The 16,001-nt window shown below is 38.0% G+C and overlaps 1 protein-coding gene across 2 annotated transcripts in view; it reads right to left on the bottom strand.

Moving 5' to 3' along the window:
• Nucleotides 1-16,001, bottom strand: part of MCF2L2 (MCF.2 cell line derived transforming sequence-like 2) — a 263,631-nt gene that overhangs the window by 153,004 nt on the left and 94,626 nt on the right. For both annotated transcript variants that reach the window (XM_053221168.1, XM_015063590.3), the window contains one exon: nucleotides 4,060-4,176. In XM_053221168.1, the coding sequence (XP_053077143.1) occupies nucleotides 4,060-4,176 (117 nt within the window). The remainder of the gene's footprint in view (nucleotides 1-4,059; nucleotides 4,177-16,001) is intronic.

Below are 16,001 nucleotides of genomic sequence, written 5' to 3'. Positions count from 1 at the left end.
CACTAAGTTTGGGAAGCAAGTTTGACCCCAAGGGAGAAGATGGATGTAGTGATTAGGTAAGTCGCTAGTGACCTTTCAGAGAGTTACTTTTATCACATGTGATAAGGCGTTGGGGACCTCTGCCTGTCACTTCTTTATAAAAATTGACCTTCCACTAAGGACACTACTCTGCCATTAAATGAATACCTACTAACTGATGAGTAACTTCACACCTCATATCCCAGGTGAGATATCTGCATTTTACTCAGTACAGTTTAGCAGTAAACATGTAGCCTAACCTAGAAAAAGTGATGCTGATCATCAGCAGATTTAGTTGAAAGTAAGTGGCTTTTAAGAATCCCACAAATCATTCTACTCAGCCAGATGGGTTCTACTATGCCCACTTCCCTCTGCTCCTGAGACAACTTTGCCCTTGAAGGGCAAGCGCAATTCACCTCTGTTACCCCAGCAAATGGTACTATGCCTGTCACATAATAGGTGGCCCATAAACAGCTGCTAGATGGATAACTGATAGTAGCAAAGAGGTCTAACCTAATTTTCACTTGGGAAAAAATTACCTCTGATCTTATATCATCAGAGAACATTTCTGAAAACCCAGATGCTCATCATAAAGAATGTGCCAGACATGAAGTGGCCCTTTTCTGCACCAGAGGCCAGAGCTGAAGCTGGAGCTATAAGGCTTCCGGAGCATTGCACACCCCCGCCTACTGTCTGAAACTGAAGTCTTTGTCCTTTAACCATTTTTTTTAGGTAAGCTCTACACCCAATGTGGGGGTTGAACTCATGACCCTGAGATCTAAAGTCGCATGTTCTACCAGAGCCAACCAGGCACCCACCATCAACTGTATAATCTTGAATAAGTCACTTCTTTACTTTGAAGGTCAGTTTTCTTATCTGTAATGAGTCTCCCCTATTGTTGTTGGTGGAATCTCCCCTATTAGCACAAGTATTTATACAGTTGCAATCTTGAACATCATAGTTCTTTTGGCCTGGAAATTCAGACAACCACTAACTTTTATGAAAATCTTTCAAGCACATCAAAGTATTATTACTTTTACATAACCTAATATCTGTGTAAGATACTCTCTCAACGTCATTCACCAATAGCCTATAATGAATAACATATAAAAATCCAATTTATCAGAGGACTTATAAGAAAATATGATATTAAATATTTTTTTATTTTTTATTTTTTTCAATATATGAAATTTATTGTCAAATTGGTTTCCATACAACACCCAGTGCTCATCCCAAAAGGTGCCCTCCTCAATACCCATCACCCACCCTAAATATTTTGCTTTATATGCACTACCTCTTGTAATGCATCTCAAATAGGTTACTATTATCACCACAATCTATAGACTAGGAAACTAAGGTGAATTCAGGTTAAGTAACTTCCCCAAAGTCATATAAAAAATTAGTGGCAGAACTGGAATTGAACCCAGAGCCAGCCATCTTAAGCACTATATGCTACACCACCTCTTAGCAATAAAAACTAGATTTCACAAAACTAGATTTAAAATTAAACCAACAAAAAAATCTTGGCTTTTGGAGTTTCAGACTTGAATTAGAGTTCAGATTCTGATCTCTAACTGTGTGATCTTAAGTAAGCCAGGTATTACTCTGAGTCCTAGTGTCCTCATCCGAAAAATGGGAATAATGGTTGCTCTGTTTTTGCAGGGGTTTTTTGAGGATCAAAGGAATAGCAAATGTGAAAGGACTTGGGCACAGTACAGTACCTTGCAAATGTAATAATAATAACAGTAACAACCCTGAGAGTCAGGTGCCAGGCCTGCAGATGAAATAGAGGAAAATACAGGAAATAGAGGACATCCAGGCGTTTCCTATGGAGAGTCTGTTAACAAATTAACTTGATTCCAGGTATCTGATTAGCAAACAATCACCTTGGAAATGGTACAAAGGACCTGACACTGATGGGGTGATGAAAAAGAGCTTAGCCTTAGTCTTGGCTCTACCACTACTCAACTGTATAACCTTGGATAAGTCACTTCTTTACTTTGAAGGTCAGTTTCCTTACCTATAAAATAAGGTAATTGAAATAAATGATCTTTAAGGTTCTTTTCAGTTCTAATGAGTCTCAATGATCCGACAACCAGAAAGTACACTGTTCCCCCAAAAAAGATCTGTATTTTTTAAAGTTCACCATAATATATTTAACACATGCACACACACTAACCAAGGATACAAACTGGGCTTGGGGTGGGAAAGTGTGTGCACATGTCTGTTCATGCTATGTCTTTAAATAATCTATGTTCATGGTTCAGTCTTCTTTACCTCTCTAAGTTCGTAGAGAAGTATTCTAGTCTTTGACATCAAGGGGCATTTGTGTTTTTTCTTTATTTGCTGCAAACTTTTGTTATATCAGAAAAGATCTGAGGCAACTTGGAAAAAACATGAAGAACATAATAAAACAAAGAATTGGTAGAGAAATCAGAGGAAAAGGGAGAGCTAGCTAGGCAGTAAGGCTGGGTGGGACACTAACTACTTTTGATTACTAAAGTAATGTAATAAAGTCCTAGGAAGTGAAGAAATGAAGCCTAGAAGCACTCCAGTTCCACTTTTCATATGGTTTAATGAAATTGCAACATAGGATGACCTTGATCACACTTATTTGTGTGTGATAGTCTACATAAGCTTCCCTCCGTATCTTTTATATTTAGACCTATTTAGAATAATATGTTTGTGAAGAATGTCACCATTCCTTTTCTTAATTCCTGAGATTCTTTAGGAGCCACAGTTACTGTGGTAAAACTCATGAGAAATTTATAGGGTTCTTGCCCAGGTTCTTTAGGTTTTGGGAAGGGTCATGTCTTCCTTAGAATTACATGGCATACAAAGAAGTGAGGGAAGGATCAGAATCCGTAGCTTTGAAATAAATGCGTTGCTAGAAATGCAATAAATGTTGCATATATAATGTGTTGCTAGAAATCTATTTTTGTTTAGTTCTTAAAATTTCCTTTAAAAAAATCACAAAGCTTTACACTCTAAAGGAGAGTGAATTCTCCTTCCAAATTAAATGTAGTTCAGGTGTTCATTGTTTAAATATTGGGCAACATGTTTCCAAAGTGACCAGATACACAGAGAGGTGGGCTGACACTGCCAGTTGTCACTGGGGTGGTGAAGGAAGCTTCTGACTTGGCTCAGAAAACCCAGTCTTTTCAAGGGGCTAGGGCTAGAAGAGTGGGGAAAGGGGAATTTATACAGAAACACTTATTATTTGAGTTTCAATCCCACTTTGTTCTTGACATGACTGACCCTTCTAGTTTAGCATGATAACCCTTGCTATGAGTGAGTAGAGTGACAAGTAAAATACTACGTCAGGTGCTTTCACACACATTACATCACTTGGTCTCATGTTAAACTTTCAGGCAGTCTGAGGTTTCTCATCATTGGCACTATTGACATTTGGGCTGGACAATTCTTTGTTGGAGGCTGTCTCATGCATTATAAGAGGTTTCACGGCATACCTGGCTCCTACCCACTAGATGCCAGTAATACACTTCCTCCCAAGTTATGACTACAAAAAAAGTCTCAGATCGCCCTCAGCTGAAAACCACTGTTAGTTCCATTTTAACAGGGAGAAAATAAGCTGAAAGAGGTTTAATAACTGACCCAAAGTCAGACAGTAAATAATTGTGACAATAGTCAAATACAGCTCCTTCTGACTTGGTGGATTTTGATCTGTCTATACATTAGAATCATCTGGGGAGTTGTGTGGAACACTGTCTGAGACCCATCCCTGACCAAGCAAATTAACTTCTCCGCTTTAGCATGGTGCTCGTATTTTGCATTCTCCCCAGGTGCATTCTAAATCAAGTTCCCCCAATCCCCCATGCCAGATGATGAAGTGAGGTGAAGGTAGTCAGCAGGACAAGCCCAGCCTTTTCCCTTCCGCCCCATTTCTCCCCTACCTGTGGCTTAGAAAAACCAACCTTCTGTATCTTAGATAGTCATGGGCAATGACTGCCCAACTTTAACTGCCCTGCCTACTGGAAAATAAGGAAAAACAATAAAAAGGGCACATAAGTTGGTACTTACAGTTCGATGATTTATCCACTGACTATGGCGATATTCCAAAGTTCCCCCTAAGTCTTCTGTCAGTTGGCTTTTGTCAATGTAGCCATGAAGGTCAGAGACAGAGTTTAACATAATGATCTATAGGGGAAAAATTAATATATTCCTCACAGATAATTAAACAGTAGCTCATCTAGATTCTGTTGTTATTTAAACAGTACTTGAACTTTGCCTGACCAGGAATTTAACACACAAAGAGTTAATACAAATAGCAGAGAAACATGTTTTTAAATATAATTTACTCTCAAGTTAGCTAACATACAGTATATACAGTGTGCTCCTGGCTTTGGGAGTAGATTCTCGTGATTCACCACTTACATACAACACCCAGGGCTCATCCCAATGAGTGCCCTTCTCAATGCCCATCACCCATTTTCCCTTCCCCACCGCCTCCCCCCGTCAACCCTCAGTTTGTTCTCTATAGTTAAGAGTCTCTTATTAATTGCCTCCTCTCTGTAACTATTTTTTTCCGTTCCTTTCCCTCATAGTCTTCTTTTAAGTTTCTCAAATTCTACATTTGAGTGAAAACATATGGTATCTGTCTTTCTCTGACTGCCTTATTTCACTTAGCATAATACTCTCCAGTTCCATCCACATTGTTGCAAATGGCAAGATTTCATTCTTTTTGATTGCTGAGTAATACTCCATTGTATTTATAAACCATGTCTTCTTTATCCATTCGTCAGTTGATGGACATTTGGGCTTTTTCCATACTTTGGCTATTGTTGATAGGGGGGCTATAAACATTGGGTTACATGTGCCCCCATGAATTAGCACTCCTGCATCCTTTGTATAAATTCCTAGTAGCAGCAGAGAAACATTTTATAGCCCCTTTATATTTAATCCCCTTTAGGTGAGGAATACCAAAGGGTTGTACAAGCTGTGACAAAATGGTGACTTCGTTCAGGGGACTCAGTTTTAAGCTACTTAGAAGTCGGGTCTTACTCTAGGTGAAGTTTTGTCGAAAGTTCCCAAGCTAAAGCCTACTCTTCAGCCACAAAATCAAGTGCCGTATTGAGACCTAAAATTCTGCAATGAGAAGCCCAATAAGGGGTAGGCTGGTGAATATCAAAATAAAATTAGAATACAGGACCTATTGAGAAGTATGCATTAAAAAGATTTACTACACTGATGCCTCCTGTGAAGAATGTTAATGTGCCCCCTATGTATCCAGTATGGTGGAGATTTGGATGTAATAGGGAGTGGGTTTTTATAAATTAACAATGTGGCTGATGAACAAACCCATGCTGATGAACAAACCCATGCTGATGAACAAATGCCCACACACCTAGAGGAAGCTGACTCATTCCAAGTTGTCCTTTTTTACTCCACTACAGTGGCTCTGACCAGAACATCATCCTGGCTCTCTGTTTCAGGGACCCCCTGCTCACTCCTAAAGAGAAACAAGGACTCCTCACTCCTATTTCTAAAATATGTCCCCCTTTAAGCTTTTAACTTAATGACCTTCTATTTCTTCACTCCTTGTTTAATATTTTGAAAACTTGGTCAGAGGACATAAGAATATAGGCTTCCAGGGGCACCTGGCTGGCGCCGTTGATGGAGCATGTGACTCTCAATCTCTGGATTGTGAGTTTGAGCCCCATGTTGGGTGTAGAGATTACTTAAAAATAAAATCTTTTAAAAAAGGATATAGTGTTTCTTCTATTATTATATAGTATTAATCAAATGCTAAATCCACTTCAGAACTAAAAAAAAATATGTTAGGGCCCAAAGCCTATAGGTGAAAATAAAAGTGATTTACTCATTCAACAAATATGTATTGAACTTCTAATAACTGCCAGGCTCTGAAGGAGAACACAGCACAACAGGCCCTGCCTCAAGGCACTCATGTTTAGTAGGATTTGGTTACTACATATCAGTTACCCTGCCTTTCTCCTTTTCTTCTGAAAATGAGTTTGGGAATTTTACCTATTTATTTATTTATTTATTTATTTATTTATTTATTTATTTTTATGTTTTTTTAAAGTAAGCTCTATGCCCAATGTGTGGCCCAAATCCACAACCCCAATATCAAGAGTTGCATGCTCCACCAACAGAGCCAGCCAAGCACCCAGGAGCTTGGGAATTTTAAAAATTACATTTATAAAATGAGAAAAAGTTGGGGGGGGGTAACCTAAATCCATCTATGACTTTCCCTCCTAAAACTTGTAAACCACTTTTAGGAGTTGCAAAAATATGTTTCTAAAATTAGAAATTATAGGACACAAAACAAGAAATTGCCAATATATTTTGCTTCTTGAGACAACTGCTATGGCAATACTTGGATTTTTTTTTAATACCAATATGGAACGTTGTATTAGGCAGAAATAACTTTGCCACATAGCCTGGAGTTTTAACAGATTCTGCTAGGCTGCACATTTTCTGTTCCACATAACTGAACAGGAGAGGGAGGCATGTGTTCCATGCTTGCTAGGACTCTGCCATGTCACCTTTAGCTACAGAGGACCAAGAGAAATTTTAAACTGACAGCTAAAAGTGAAAATTAGAAATGAAAGAAAGATATTAGAGGATTCAGTACTGCTAAATATTGATCTGCAAATTGAAAGCAATCCCAATCAAAATTATAGCAGACTTGCTGTAGAAATTGACAAGCTAATTCTAAAATCTATACAGAAGTGCAAAATACCATTTTGATAAGTGATAAAACCATTTTGAAAATGAATAAAGTTTCAAGACTTACAAACTGCAGTAATAAAGAATGTATTAATGGCAAAGGGCAGCCAAATAGATCAGTGGGATAGACTAGAGAATTCTGAACTAGACTCACACAAATATGGTCAAGTGATTTTTTAACTCTTTATTTTGAAGTAATTATAGTAGTTATAGTAATTATGAGATAGTTAAATAATTATGGGTTCACAGGAATTTGCAAAGACAGTACAGAGAGGTCTCATGTACCTTTCACTCAGTCTCTCCCCTCTATGGCTGCATCTTACATAATTATAGTACAAAACCATATTGATATTGGTGTAATGTGTATGTTTAGCTCTATATCATTGTCTCACATCTGTAGATTTGCATAACCACCAGCACAATCAAGATACATAACCATTTTATCATGACAAAAGTCTCCCTTGTGCTATCCTTTAAAGTCACACCACACCCCCAATCATTTCTGAACTTTGGGAAACACTAACCTGACTTTTGACAGAGGTGCAAAGTCAATTCCATGGAGAAATAATTCCATTTTCAACAAATAGTGCTAAGACAACTAGATGTCCATATACCAAAAAAAAAAAAAAAAAGGAACCTTAGTTCACATCTCATACAAAAAATTAACTCAAAAAGCATCAGAGATCTAAATGTAAAACATAAAACTTGGAGAAGAAAACATAAGAGAAAAATCAGGAGAAAATTTTTGGGTTAGGTAAAGAGTCCTGAGATACAACACCAAAAACATAACATATAAAAGGAAAATTGATAAACTGGACTTCATCCAAATTAAAAGCATTTGCTCTGCAAAAGACACTGTCAGGAGAATGAAAAAGACAACCCACAAACTAGGAGAAAATATTTGCAAATCACATATCTGACAATGCATTCTTATCTACAAAATATAAAGAACTCTTGAAACTCAACAATAAACAAATACAATTAAAAATGGGCAAGAGAATTACTATTCACCATACTATTGTAAGTCCTAGCCTCAGCAGTCAGACAACACTAAGGAATAAAATGCATCCAAATCGACAAGGAGGAGGTCAAACTTTCACTCTCTGCAGATGACATGATACTCTATATGGAAAACCCAAAAGATTCCACCAAAAAACTGCTAGAACTGATCCATGAATTCAGCAAAGTTGCAGGATATAAAATCAATGCACAGAAATCAGTTGCATTTCTATACACCAATAACGAAGCAATAGAAAGAGAAATCAAGAAACTGATCCCATTTACAATTGTCCCCAAAACCATAAAATACCTAGGAATAAACCTAACCAAAGAAGTGAAAAATCTATACACTGAAAACTGTAGAAAGCTTATGAAAGAAATCAAAGAAGAAACAAAAAAATGGGAAAATACTCCATGCTCATGGATTGGAAGAACAAATATTGTTAAAATGTTAAAATTGTTTAAAATCGATACTATCCAAAGCAATCTACATATTCAATGCAATCCCTATCAAAATAACACCAGCATTCTTCACCGAGCTAGAACAAACAGTCCTGAAATTTGTACAGAACCACAAAAGACCCTGAATAGTCAAAGCAATCCTGAAAAAGAAAAACAAAGCTGGAAGTATCACAATCCTGGACTTCAAGATGTATTACAAAGCTGTAATCATCAAGACAGTATGGTACTGGCACAAAAACAGACACTCGGATCAACGGAACAGAATAGAGAACCCAGAAATGGACCCACAAACGTATGGCCAACTAGTCTTTGACAAAGCAGGAAAGAATAGCCAATGGAATAAAGACAGTCTCTTCAGCAAGTGGTGCTGGGAAAACTGGAGAGCAACATGCAGAAAAATGAACCTGGACCACTTTCTTACACCAGACACAAAAATAAACTCAAAATGGATGAAAGACCTAAACATAAGACAGGAAGCCATCAAAATCCTCAAGGAGAAAGCAGGCAAAAAACCTCTTTGACCTCAGCCATCGCAACTTCTTACTCAACACGTCTCCAGAGGCAAGGGAAACAAAAGCAAACATGAACTATTGGAACCTCATCAAAATAAAAAGCTTCTGCACAGTGAAGGGAACAATCAGCAAAACTAAAAGGCAACCAACGGAATGGAAGAAGATATTTGCAGATGACATATCAGATAAAGGGTTAGTATCCAAAATCTATGAAGATATTATCAAACTCAACACCCAAAAAGCAAATAATCCAGTGAAGAATTGGGCAAAAGACATGAATAGACACTTTTCCAAAGAAGACATCCAGATGGCCAACAGACACATGAAATGATGCTCAACATCACTCATTATCAGGGAAATACAAATCAAAACCCCAATGAGATACCACTTAACACTTGTCAAAATGGCTAACATTAACAACTCAGGCAACAACAGATGTTAGCAAGGATGCAGAGAGAGAAGATCTCTCTTGCACTGCTGGTGGGAATGCAAACTGGTGCAGCCACTTTGGAAAACAGTGTGGAGGTTCCTTAAAAAATTAAAACTAGTACTACCCTATGACCCAGCAATTGCACTACTAGGTATTTACCCAAGGGATACAGGTGTGCTATTTTGAAGGGACACATGCACCCCAACGTTTATAGCCCTGCTATTGACAATCTCCAAAGTATGGAAAGAGCCCAAATGTCCATGAACAGATTAATGGATAAGGAAGATGTGGTATATGTATGTGTGTGTATATACATATATATATATACCCACACACAATGGAGTATTACTTGCAATCATAAAGAATGAAATCTTGCCACTTGCAACAACTTGGGTGGAACTAGAGGGTATTATGCTAAGTAAAATTAGTCAGTCAGAGAAAGACAAATATCACATTACTTCACAAATCCTGGAAAGAAAAGTTTTTAAAAAATGGGCAAGAGGACTTCTGACAAAATGGTGGAGTAGGAAGATTCTGAGCTCACCTCATCCCACAGACACACCTAGGTAATAACATCAGTGTACCTGACACAGAAAACCCAAAGACTGTCAGAATAGACTTTCCACAGTTAATAGAGAGGAGGCCACACAGAAGGAGCTAGGAGGGGCAGAGATGCAACTGGGAACCAAACTTCCCAGGGGAGTTAACCACTTCACTCAGATGTGAAATTTAAGATACAAAACAGATGAACACAAGGGAAGGAAAGCAAAAATAATATAAAAGCAGGAAGGGAGACAAAACAGAGGAGACTCTTAAATGTAGAGAACAAACTGAGAGTTGTTGGAGGGGTTGTGGGTGGGGGGATGGGCTAAATGGGTAAGGGGCATTAAGGAAGACACTTGATGGAATGAGCACTGGGTGTTATACATACGGGATGAATCACTAGATTCTACTCTTTTTTTAAATTTTTTTTATTTTTGAGAGAGAGACAGAGTGTGAGCTGGGGAAGGGCAGAGAGAGAGGGAGATGCAGAATCCAAAGCAGGCTCCACGCTCTGAGCTGTCAGCAAGGAGCCCAACGCAGGGCTCAAATTCATGAACCATGAGACCATGACCTGAACTAAAGTCCGGACCTCAACCAACTGAACCACTCAGGCGCCCCTGGATTCTCCTCTTGAAATCATTATTGCACTACATGCTAACTAACTTGGATGTAAACAAAACAAAACAAAACAAAACAAAACAATAAAATAAAATAAAATAAAATAAAAATAAAAATAAAAAAACAGAGAAAGAGGAAAACCATAAGAGACTCCTAACTATAGAGAACAAACTGATGGTTGCTGGAGGGGAGGTGGGTTGAGAGAAGGGACTAAATGAGTGATTGGCAGTAAGGAGGGCACTTGTGATGAGCACTCGGTGTTATATGTAAGTGATGAATCACTAAATTCTACTTTTGAAACAAATACTACACTATATGTTAATTAACTTGAATTTAAATAAAATCCTGGAAAGAATTTTTTTTTAAAAAATGGGCAAGAGAACTTCTGAAAAAATGGTGGAGTAGGAAGATTCTAAGCTCACCTTGTCCCACAGACACACCTAGATAACAGCCACATCAGTGTACCTAGCACAGAAAACCCAAAGACTGTCAGAATGGACTTTCCACAGTTAATAGAGAGGAGGCCACATAGAAGGAGGTAGGAGGGGCAGAGATGCAACTGGGAACCAAATTTCCCAGGGGAGTCAACCACAATCAGCAGCAACACCATAAGCATGGAGAAGAGAGAGGACCAGACCCCATACCAGGCACCCCAAGCATGGGGGACCTGAACTGGGAAGAAAAGTCCTATAATATTTGGCTTTGAAAAACAATGGGGCTTAACTTTGTGACTTTGTACAATCAGTAAGGGTTAATTCCAGGTACTTTAAAAATTAGCAGGCTTGGCTCCGGGAGAGACAGAGGGCAAAAGGAAACAGAGTCTCTACCCTTTAAAGAGCCATCAAACCAACAACCCAGCTGAGATACCGTACAGAAAAGCAACTGGGGTATATGGGAAGGAGATTTATTTAGCAATTTCCCTGCACTGGAGGGGGAAGGATCTATAGGTGACTTTTCCTAGAACAAAAGACCTGGTGGGCGCCATCTCCCCAACCCCTACCCCAGCCAAGATAGCCAGACACCTATGGGAACCAGCTCAAATACTCCTCCATAGCTTGCTAATACCAGACATGCCACTCCTGCATTCTCCTGCAGATCCACCTAATCCAACCTACCTCACTCCACAGACATCCCTCCAAAATGGCTCCTGCCATGACACATCCTGCAAGCAGCCCCTAGCAGGGACCAGTGCCACACCAAAGTGACTCCTGCCCTGGGGAGAGGGGAAGATAACTACACATATTAGTGTGACTACAGTCCCAGCAGATGGGACTGGGGGCAGATATCTGGTTTGACAGCCCCACCCACCAACCACCCTCTCAGGGGCTCTCACAGGACCTCTTCATAAGGCTACTACTTCAGAAGCAAGAAACTTAGCTGACTTTCCTAACACATGGAAACATACCCAGGGAGTTAGATAAAATAAAGAGATAGGATTATGTCCCAAATGAAAGAACGGGACAAAACCACATCAAAAGAGTTAAATGAAACAGAGATAAATAATATGCCTAATAAGAAATTCAAAGTAATGGTCATAAAAATACTAACTGTACTTGAGAAAAGAGTGGAGGATCTCACTGATATACTTAACAAAGAGATAGAAAATATCAATAAGAACCAACCAGAGAAGATCCTGGGTGGCTCAGTTGGTTAAGCGTCCGACTCTTGGTTTCAGCTCAGGTCATGATCTCAGGTTTGTGGGTTCAAGCCCCATGTCAAGATTGTCTCTCTCTGCCTCTCTCTCTGCCCCTCCCCACTCACTCTCTCTGTCTCTGTCTCAAAATAAATAAATAAACTTAAAAAATAAAAATAAAAAAAGAAAGAACCAATCAGAGATGAAGAACTAAATAACTAAAATTAAAAACACACTAGAGGAGGGGCACCTGGGTGGCTCAGTCAGTGAAGCATCTGACTTCAGCTCAGGTCATGATCTCACAGCTCATGAATTTGAGCTCTGCATCGGGCTCTGTGCTGACAGCTCAGAGTCTGGAGCCTGCTTCAGATTCTGTGTCTCCATCTCTCTGCCCTTACCCTGCTCATTCTCTCTCTCTCTCTCAAAAATAAATAAACATTAAAAATTTTTTAATATACTAGAGGTTATCAATAGCAAATCAGAGAAGGCAAAAGAACAGATGAATGATCTGGAACATAGAGTAATAGAAAGCAACCAAGCTCAATAGCAAAAAGGAAAAAGAATAATAAAAGCTGAGAATAGCTTAAGGAAACTTAGTGACATCATTAAGCACAATAATATTAGCATTATATGGATCCCAGAAGGAGAAAAGAGAGAGAAGGAGGCAGAAAATTTATTTGAAGAAATAATAGCTGAAAACTCCCTAAATCTGAGGAAGGAAACAAAAACCCAGATCTAAGAGGCACAGAGAGCCCCCCAACAAAAATCAACCCAAAGAGGTCTACACCAAGACATATATTAATTAAAATGGCAAAAAGTAGTGACAAAGAAAGAATTTTAAAGGCAGAAAGAGTAAAGAAAACACTTATATACAAGGGGAAACTCCATAAGACTATCAGCTTGTTTTTCAGCAGAAAAGCAGGCCAGAAGGCAGTGGCATGATATATTCAAAGTAATGAAGGAAAAAAATCTACAACTAAGAATACTCTATCCAGCAAGAGTACCATTCAGAACATAAGGAAAGATAAGAGTTTCCCAGAAAAACAAAAGTTAAAGGAATTCATCACCACTAACCCAGTCTTATAAGAAACATTAAAGGAAATTCTTTGAGGGGAAGGAAAAGGCCATAATTAGGAGTAAGAAAATTATGAAGGGAAAATATTTCACAAGTAAATGCAAACATAATAAAAGTAGTAGACGAATCACTTATAAAACCAGTATGGAGGTTAAAACAAAAAAGCAGTAAAATCAATAATATCTACAGAAATCAGTCAAGGCATTCACAAAATAGAAGGATGTAAATTATAACAATTTTTACATAAAATGTGGAAGGTGGGGGAGTAAAAATGTAGTGCTTTTAGAATGGGTTCAAACTTAAGTGACCAACAACTTCATATAGACTGCTCTATGCATAAGATATTATCTATGAACCTAATGGTAACCACAATCACACACACACACACACACACACACACACACACACACACACACACACCTGTAATAGACACACAAAAAATGAAGAGGAAGGAATCCAAGCATATCAATAAAGAAAGCCATCAAACCACAAGGGAAGAGAGCAATTAAAGAAGAAAGGAATAGAGAAGAACTACAAAAACAACTGTAAACCACACAGCAAAATGGCAATAAGTATGTATCTATTAACTATTACTTTGAATATAAATGGACTAAATGCTCCAATCAAAAGACATAGGTTGACTGAATGGATAAAAAAGCAAAACTTATCTAAATGCTGCCTATAGGAGACTCATTTCAGAACTAAAATCATAGGCAGATTGAAAATGAAGGGATGGAAAAACAATTACCATGCAAATGGAAGTGAAAAGAAAGCTGGGGTACCAATAATTATATCAGGCAAAATAAACTTTAAAACAGACTGTAACAAGAGACAAAGAAGGACATAATGATAAAGGGTACAATCCAGTAAGATGATATAACATTGTAAATATTTAGGCACCCAACATGAAAGCACCTAAGTACATACAGCAACTATTAACAGACATAAAGGAAGAGATCGATAGTAATACAATAATAACAGGGGATTTCAACACCCCACCTAGATCAATGGATAGATCATTCAGACAAAAAGCAACAAGGAAACAGTGGCTTCGAATGACACATTGGACCAGATACATTCAAAATATTCCATCCCAAAACAGCAGAATACATTCTTTTCAAATGCATAAGGAACATTCTCCAGAATAGATCACATGTTAGCCACAAAATAAATCTCAGTAAATTCAAAAAGACTGAAGTCGTATCATGTATCTTTTCTGACCATAATGGTATGAAACTAGAAATCAATCACAAGAAAAAATTTGGAAAGAACACAAATACACGCAGGCTAAATAAACTGCTACTGAACAATGGATAGGCCAACCAAGGAGCCAAAGAAGAAATCAAAAAATACATGGGGACAAACAGAAATGAAACTATAACAGTCCAAATCTTTGGGATGCAGAAAAGCTGTTCCAAGAGAGAAGATTATAGTAATACCTCAAGAAACAAGAAAAGTCTCAAATAAACCTTACACTAAAGGAGTTGGAAAAAGGACAAAGTAGAAGAAAGGAAATAATGATGAGAGCAGAAATAAATGAAATGGAGACAAAAAACAACAACAACAGAACAGAACAATAAATGAAATGAGGAGTGGTTCTTTGAAAAAAAAAATAATCAAAATTGTTAAACTTTTAGCCAGACTTGGGGCACCTGGCTGGCTCAGTTGGAAGAACATGTGACTCTTGATAATAGGATCATGACTTTAAGTCCCATATTGCATGAAGAGAAATAAACATTAAAAAAAAAACCCTTTTACCCAGGCTAGTCAAAGAAAGACATAGAGAAGACTCAAATAAATAAATAAAATTAGAAATGAAGGAGGAGAGGGGCACCTGGGTGGCTCAGTCGGTTAAGTGTCTGACTCCTGGTTTCAGCTCAGTTCATGAGCTTGCAGTTCCTGTGTTCAAGCCCTGCATCAGGCTCTGCACTGATGGCATGGGGCCAGCTTGGGATTCTCTCTCTGCCCCTCCCCTGCTCATGCACACTCTCTCTCTCAAAATAAATAAATAAACTTTAAAAGAAAAGGAAGGAGGAGAAATAGCAACTAACACCACAGAAATAACAAAATATTATAAGAGAATTTATTTAAAAAAATATATGCCAAAAAATTGAACAACCTAGAAAAAAAACAGATAAATTCCTAGAAACATATAACCTTCCAAAATTGAATCAGGAAGAAATAGAAATTTCGAATAGACCAATTACTAACAATGAATTGAAAAGCAATTTAAAAAAAAATCCCAGGGCACCTGGGTGGCTCAGTTGGTTAAACATCCAACTTCAGCTCAGGTCATAATCTCACAGCTCATGAATTCGAGCCCTGCATCGGGTTCTGTGCTGACAGCTCAGAGCCTACAGCCTGCTTCTGATTCTGCGTCTTCGTCTCTCTTTCTGCCCCTCCCCCCTCTCAAAAATAAATAAACATTAAAAAAAATTTTTTTTAATACCAACAAAGAAAAGCCCAGGACCAGATGGCTTCACAGGTGAATTCTACCAAACGTGTAAAGAAGAGGTAATACTGATTCTTCTCAAACTATTCCAAAAGACAAAAGAAGAAAGAAAGCCTACAAATTCATTCTATGAGACCACCATTATCCTGATACCAAAACCAGATAAAGACATTACCAAAAAAAAAAAAAAAAAGGAGAACTACAAACCACTACTCCTGATGAACACAGATTCAAAAATCCTCAACAAAATATTAGTAAACTGAATCAAACATTACATTTTAAAGGTTATTCACCTACAATCAAGTGGGATTTATTCTGGGGATGCAAGAGTGGTTCAATATTCCCAAATCAAGCAACGTGATGCATCACATTAACAAGAGAAAAGATAAAAACCCTATGATCACTTCAATAGATGCAGAAAAAGCATGTGACAACATACGACACACATTCATGATAAAAACTCTTAACAAAGTAGGTTTAGAGGGAACATACCTCAACATAATAAAGGTCATTTATGAAACATCCACAGCTAACATCATACTTCGTGG

Source organism: Acinonyx jubatus, chromosome C2 (genome assembly GCF_027475565.1).
Source record: "Acinonyx jubatus isolate Ajub_Pintada_27869175 chromosome C2, VMU_Ajub_asm_v1.0, whole genome shotgun sequence".
Taxonomy (NCBI): Eukaryota; Metazoa; Chordata; class Mammalia; order Carnivora; family Felidae; genus Acinonyx; species Acinonyx jubatus.
The sequence above is the reverse complement of the archived record's forward strand: the minus strand, read 5'-3'. Positions and strand labels throughout refer to the sequence as shown.